The 7074-nt window shown below is 38.6% G+C and overlaps 1 protein-coding gene across 6 annotated transcripts; it reads right to left on the bottom strand.

The window, feature by feature from the left end:
* Nucleotides 1–260: 260 nt before the first annotated feature.
* Nucleotides 261–6668, bottom strand: LOC109195818 (ATP-dependent DNA helicase PIF1). 6 transcript variants are annotated; one of them, XR_003217458.1, is made up of 4 exons: nucleotides 2490–3083; nucleotides 2203–2319; nucleotides 1983–2086; nucleotides 261–1886 (listed from the first exon to the last, which is right to left on the bottom strand). XR_003217458.1 is itself a non-coding variant. In XM_025904350.1 (4 exons), the coding sequence occupies exon 1, from the start codon at nucleotides 6407–6409 to the stop codon at nucleotides 3626–3628; it is 2784 nt and encodes a 927-aa protein (XP_025760135.1). In that variant the 5' UTR covers nucleotides 6410–6668; the 3' UTR covers nucleotides 261–1879; nucleotides 1983–2086; nucleotides 2203–2349; nucleotides 3608–3625. The 6 variants fall into 6 exon arrangements, 5 of the variants coding, with proteins under 5 accessions (XP_025760135.1, XP_025760136.1, XP_025760137.1 ...); XM_025904350.1 differs by lacking the exon at nucleotides 2490–3083 and adding an exon at nucleotides 3608–6668 and having other exon boundaries at nucleotides 261–1879; nucleotides 2203–2349; XM_025904351.1 differs by lacking the exon at nucleotides 2490–3083 and adding an exon at nucleotides 3908–6668 and having other exon boundaries at nucleotides 2203–2349.
* Between the last annotated feature and the right edge of the window lie 406 nt (nucleotides 6669–7074).

Raw genomic sequence — 7074 nt, 5'->3', positions numbered from 1 at the left:
GCAGTGTGAATGCTTGAATCTGAATGTATGCACTGAAATGAATTAAATACTGAATATTAAGCTAAAAATGCTGAATTAGCTGGAAAATACAGAATTTGTAACCTGAAAACAAAAGTGCAGAACTTTTGAAAGCTGATTTTCACACAGAAGAAGTTGGAAAATAGCTGAACATGTTTAAAATATAAATTAGAAAAAGATGAGTAATGACAAAAGAAAATTTAGTCAGAAAACCTCTGAATGAAAAACAAAAGTTCATATTCTTCTAATCACTTAAAGAGTGGAATTATGTATTATAAATCTCTAATTCATAAAAAAATAATAAAAATAATTGTAAAAACAAATTTGTTGAATTGAACTGAAAAGATGAACAAACATTCTGGAGAAAATACAAGCTTTAATATCCAGGATAATGTTTTTCAGGCATATACACATGTGTATATCATGTTTAATGGTATTACATACATCAATTTGTTTTGTATGTCATAGAAAATAACATAAAAATCTTAAGTCATATTGTACAGCTTCTTTCTGAAAAGAACTTAAATTAATTCAACAAATGTTTTTTTCGAAATACAATAAAAATCATTTTAAAAAGAGACGTTTGCAATGTTTTAAGGTGTTAATAATCTGATCCTGTCATGTGTCTGTTCAACTTTAGTTTTTGGCACAGACTCGATTCTTAAAGAACAAATTACCAAATAATAAACAAATAAAATTGAAATTAAAGTAGCTTTTTTTGTTAAACACTTCACAGGAGAATAAATAAAAATAACAAAATTAAATAAGCAAATAAAAATAATAAGCAACATATGAAATACATGAAAATTCAACTTTTAAAACCACAATCCTGAACCTTTAAATTGTGTTGGTTTCTTAGAACATGGCTGAACAGCTGTTTCTATCGGTCTACTGATCTGTCTACACATCTTTTTATTACTCATTCTTTTTTATGTTTTATTGTAAACAGTGTCCACACAGTGGTAAAAGAGAACTGTATAGAGATTTTTGAGTGAACTCAAACGAAAGCCTAAGGTGGTGACACAGTTTAACACATACAAATAATCAAATAAACACATTAGTCCTTTTTGTGGATAAATAAGTATCATTAGTTTACAGCATTGTTCAGCCATGCCACTAAATGCTTTTTTACACAGTGTTTTAACCTGGGCTCAGACACAAAGTCACAAATTTAGTTAGTCCCTGACTTTGAGTTGTGGTTATGACTAATTATTATACACAAGGCTTAATCTATCTGAACTCTAAGGACACAAATATGAAAAAACCTATACTTACCAGCTGATACCCCACACTACACACTAGGTGTGCCATGTGACCTGAAACTTTGGTACAAACTCATCATAATTATTCTGTTAACACTGTTTCTTTAACACTGTTTGTGTTGCTGTTCAGCAGTTTAAAATGTTTTAGACTGGATTACATGGAATGAATTTGAGTTCTCTTGGGGGGTTTTTGTGTGTGTTTTGTTCTTAGCAGATTCTTTCTTTACATACTGTTGAATTCCAGTTACCACATTTCTGGTCATATGACATCCTGAGTGCCCACTTAAAAAAATCCCCACAGTTAATTCAACATTAAAACAAAATAAAAATATGTTAAATAAATAAAGGTTTGCTCTGTGATGAAATGTTAAATAAGCATACATTGTACAGAGCACTAACAATGAAAACAATCCTTTAGCCTGTTGATCAGAGAGAGGCAGTCATTATGTCCATTTAAAACCTGTAATCAAAGAGCACAACATTTCTGTGAAACTATAAAGTCCCATATGATCCTCATCATGTCCAGTGACTTCAGAGTGGATCCTCCCTGTCATCCGGCCAGTGTTTGATGTGTGGCAAGCAGCACAGAAGCAGGATAGCTGAGGACTTTAAAAGAAGAGCAGAAAACAGGAACATATGTAGTTGTAAATGTAAATATCAGTGATACTTGTCTTGTCAAAGGGAATAAAATAATGAACTTACACACTCATTTAGGGAGGATCTTGACACTGCACAAAGGAGGCACAGTCAGTCTGACAATGATGGTGATCTGCAGGGATGTTTTCCTGCAGCAACATTCCTGCCGACTGGCCATATGATCCAGAGTAGTTGGTTTGCAATAAACAGAAAGGTGTATATGTTAGGTAGTGTGCACTTAGAGCTGGTCCTAAGAAACAAACACATCCTGTAATAAACTGAATACCTTTAGTAGTGCTGCTGCAAACGTAAAGCCCTTCTATCATGTGTGGTTTCAAAGAAGGTGTTTTGTAGGCTCAGTCACAGAAGCTGTGCAGTCTGTTCAGTCCTGAGTGTCTCAGCTCTGAAGGGGATGGATCACAGAGGGAAACACCTAAGTACAGATATTAAAATACACTCAAAATAGCACTCATAAGGTCAAGTGAAAACACAATTTAAACACTTTACAAAGAATTAATACATGTTTCCATGAAAATAATGTCATTAACCCTTTTTGTTGTGAGTAAATCTCACCGACTGCTAGTGGGACAAGCTAGAAGGAGGACTTATCACAGAATCTCTCCTGTGCTCCAGATGTGAAGTCTCACGCTCTGATCGTACGGCGATGAAGATGGTGATGATGAAGCCTCTCTGATCTGTGGCATTACAGTTTCTGGCTGCTATGTGCTTCACACTGTTGGATTTTACATGTGAAGCTTGGAGAAGACACAGGAGGACTGTGTCTCTCTTAACAAAAAAAAAAGAAGAAAAGAAACCTAACAACCTCCCACCGTACCCCCCCACATTCAACTCCCGCCTACTCACTCCACTCAACTCCCCAGCCTCACACCATCCAATGTCTATACAAATGTAGGGTATCAGCTGGTAACAAAAAGCAAGTGAAACATATGTAGTACATATGTAACACTGCTGAAACATTTCTGGCCAGAAATGTGCAGTTATCAGCCAGTGCATTTATCATCCCAGACCCAGACCCACCCTGATAAATGCACTGGCTGAAACATGATAAAAGCTCATAAAAATGTATGTTTCATCGAAAGATTTGTCCAAAAATATAATCATATACTTTTGAAAAAGTTTAAAGATTATAATAAACTGAAATCAATAACATTTTGTAAATATTATTTCAAAATAGAGGCACAGATAAACTGGCTTAACTGTCATTATTGCTGTAATTAGGTTTTTCTTTTTCTTTTTTTCTTATTCTTTTTTTTTTTTTTTTTAAAAAGCAACCTTTAGTCATTGTTGTTTATTCAGAAACGATGAAGAAGCTGTTGAACATTTATGTGTTGTGTGGGCAATCCTCTGGTCCACCCTCCCTCCCTCCCAGCCACAGTGAGACTGGGGCAGCCTGGCAGGATTTTGAAGCCTGGCTGAAGAGAGGATATGCCTGCACGGTTCGTTTTAAACTGCTATATTTGATTTTTCTGACATTCATAGATTACTGATTTTAGATTTTCTGTAATAAATATAATTGTCATATTTTACTGATATCATTACTTAATTCATGTAATTGTATTTTATGTAAAAAATTCAAACATTATACTGCAATGCAGGGCATTTTTTCTTAAGTCAACTTTTAAATATCGCTCTACTTTCTTAAGTCATTCAAAAATATAGAAATTACTTACTGTATTCAAAGATATAGTTCATGAATCATCACAGGACAATACACAGTATACAGGGTCATGGTAACTATGGTAGGTCTTCATGACTCCAGAATGGAGACATCGCTCTGGCTGAGAAATGAAAATTAGGTCAAGCAGTGTGTTCTTCTCTGTGGTAGGGGCAGTGATGACCTGTGCGTATCCCCTAGATTCAAACAGCTCCAGGATTGGTTTGTTTGCACTGGATAAAACATTCTCATTAAAATCACCACACACTATGATGGGATGACAGTCCATGATCTCTAATGAGTCTAATAGGCTTACCAGGTTTTTCAGGAATGGCCTCAGAGTGTAGTCTGGAGGTCTGTACACAACTGCAATCAGAGCACTGACTGGTGCTTCAACCTTTAAAGCCAGAAATTCAAGGTCAGTTACATTATGGATGTACTGTTTTTCATGCACTTGAAAGTCACTTTTCACATAAACAGCAACTCCACCACCACTTCTGTTTGCCATCTGGGGAAAGTTTGTGTAGGACAGGTGTCTGTTGCGTTTGAACAAATTGTAATTTTCCAAGTGGAGACTCTCTGCGACAAAAGAGCCCCGCAGGTGTGTTTCTGTTAGGCACAAAACATCTGCTAGACACAATTCATGGTGATTCTTGATGTCATTAATGTGAGCTGGCAGTCCCTCTGTATTATGATGAACAATGGTGAAAACCTCTGACCTGCTCAGTGTTTGTATCACGTGTAGAAGAGGCATCATGTCATCAAGGTTGGCTTGTCTCATGTTCTCAAGCGCTGCAGTGATTTCTGGATTGGTGAATATTTTTTTCTCCTCCATATCAAGAAGATACAGTCCACTGAGAGACGTCACTCTACTGACAGCTACGTAGGCCATGCCGGGCTCAAAAATGCTCTTAAGAGAGACAACAGCTGATGTGGTTGTCATTCCCTGTACCTTATGTATTGTACATGCAAAGGCCAGCTTCACTGGGAACTGTCTTCGTACCACTCCTTTCTGCTTTAGATTCTCTTCTGCTCTCTCAATGTACACCATGTCGTCTGCTGGTGTTCGGTTATTCTTTCCAGATGTCTCATTGTCCATTTTAAGTCCAAGCTTGATGATGTGTTGGTCATTTTCAGAGTAAACTACTCTAAGTAGTTTTCCAAAAGCTCCATTAACCAAACCATTTTGTATGTCAATGTTTCTGGTGAGCATGACACGAGCTCCTTCTGCAACTTTCAGTGTATCTGGTAACTCGTTTTTACCTCCTTTCAATGGTCTGTCTTGTAGTGCCATTCTGCCAGTTCTAGGATCTTTTCTATAATCATCTGCATGGATGTCAATGATATGAGTATGGAGCAGAGCCAGTGTTGCAGAGTTGTGCGCATCCACTTCTTTATTAGTTGCAAAAATGTGCAACGCATCAGTCGGACAAAGGGCTGGTTCAGTTATGGCCTGTGACAACAAATTTCTATCTGCTTCGCAAAGCACATCCAACTTTCCTTTCACACGGATTCTGTTCAGCATCTCAGCAAAGACAACATCATCTTTCTGACGCATAATCTCAGTCAGAGTGATCATCTGAAAATGCTCCCGCCACAGGTCGATCTCGGACGGGTCGTGCACACAGAGAGGTTTTGACTGTCGCACTGGGGGTAGCTGATAGAAGTCTCCAACAGCAATGACTGACATGCCTCCAAAGGGTCTCCGAGTCCCTTTGATCTGTTTGAGTCTTGCATCTACATATGCAAAGAGATGTCTTGACACCATAGACACTTCGTCAATGACGATTATTTCAGCATTCAAAAGTTCTGATCTGACTTCATCCAGCTGATTGCCAAGTCCCTGAATGGGAGGTTTTAAGCTTCTAGGGAGCTTGAGAAGAGAATGCAGTGTTGTTCCAGAAATGTTAAATGCTGCAGTCCCAGTGAAAGCAGTTAACAGGACAGTGGGTTTTGATATGTCAACGTCGTCTGCATATCTGGGCACTTTGCTCAGTATCTTAGATGCTTCTGAGTAGATGCATTTGATAAGATGTGATTTTCCTGTTCCAGCACCACCATTAATATAAAAGAAAAACTGCTCTGGATTTAGAGAACAGACCCTTTTAATGCACCAGTCTCTAACTGCATAAAATATGCAGGCTTGCTTCTTATTCAGATTCTGAAACATCTGACGTAACAATGTGGGATCAATAGCAGGGGGTTCCCTGATGGCTCTGACTTCTGTTGAAGCATCAGCCTGACGGCTGTAGTCGGGCACATCTTCCTGTTCATTTTCATTGTCTCGCTCTCTTTCTTGTTCAACAAGTGGCAACCTTACAAGATCTGATTCAGGTGCCAGATTACACCATTCGTCAATCACACCTCTGTTCTGCTCATATTCCTCAACAGCGCTCTCGATCTCCTCACTGTTTTTCTCATATTTTTCTCTGTTTCTTTTGACAATGTGTTGCACGTACTCAAGACGGTCAGTACCTGGTAGGTGTACACAGCCAGCACCATAGAAAGCCTGATAGGTTGGCAACGATGGCGTTTTCAGTTCGTTGTCTGAACGATGAGGAAGGTACAGTTTAAGCAGTCTTCCATAATATTGCTCTGGATTTTTTTCTTGTGAGCATCGGTGAAATCTGATGATAGCAGGCTTATCGTTTTTGCGCCTTTGCACAAATCCCATCTCATTGAGAAGGGGCAAAACATCTTTACCTTTTGTCTGTTGGCCATAGACAATCCTGCAAGTAGCAGCAAAGTCTGCCATGCACATCTCCTCATACTCTGGTGTTTCAGGTCTGGCTTTGTATTTGTCATTCAAAGATGTCATCCAACATTGGAAGACTCAGGTGTTGTGTTGTCCAGAACTGACAGGGGACGACTCATTTTCACAGGATTATCATCAGTTGGAATGAATATTACAGCACGTGAACATTGCTTCATGTGAAGACCACATGCACGAGCAACACACTCCTGGGCACTGATCTCTCGCTTCTTTGAATATGCCTGCATGACGGCTCTCATTTCATCGCACTCATTTACACTGTCTTTATGGGAGTTCTCAATGACAGTTTTCAGGTACTCAGAAAGCCCGCCCTCTTTTTGATATATATTTCATTAAATAATTTGCAGCGCCGAAAGCATCTAAAACAAAGCTTATGTCGATATTACTGTTCCAGGCTTCAAGCAGATGTGGATTATAGCTGTTTATCCAAGAGTCTTTTGGATCACGCTTTAGTATGATTGTACTCCTTGTGTTCATTTTATTCAGGTATCTCTCATATTCTGCATGTGTCAACTTGCATCTTGCCAAGAGCTGCTCTAAACTCATGGAAGCAGTTTCAGGCTCATTCAGCAGCTGGTTCAGTGGTCTGAGCTTGTTCTTTGCAGTTTCTACCTCCAGTTCATCATCCTCACTGGGTCTTGTGATCATCGTCTCATTGCAGGGTGGTTTGGGAAACCAAAACGGCACCCAGAGCTTAAACTCCTAAAGCA

The sequence above is a fragment of the Oreochromis niloticus genome, unplaced genomic scaffold, assembly GCF_001858045.2.
Source record: "Oreochromis niloticus isolate F11D_XX unplaced genomic scaffold, O_niloticus_UMD_NMBU tig00000928_pilon, whole genome shotgun sequence".
NCBI lineage: Eukaryota > Metazoa > Chordata > Actinopteri > Cichliformes > Cichlidae > Oreochromis > Oreochromis niloticus.
Note: the sequence above shows the minus strand (reverse complement) of the source record. Positions and strands in the feature narration are given on the sequence as shown.

Coding starts and splice junctions, on each gene's coding strand:
- LOC109195818 (XM_025904350.1), bottom strand. CDS start 6,409: ATGACATCTTTGAATGACAAATACAAAGCCAGACCTGAAACACCAGAG.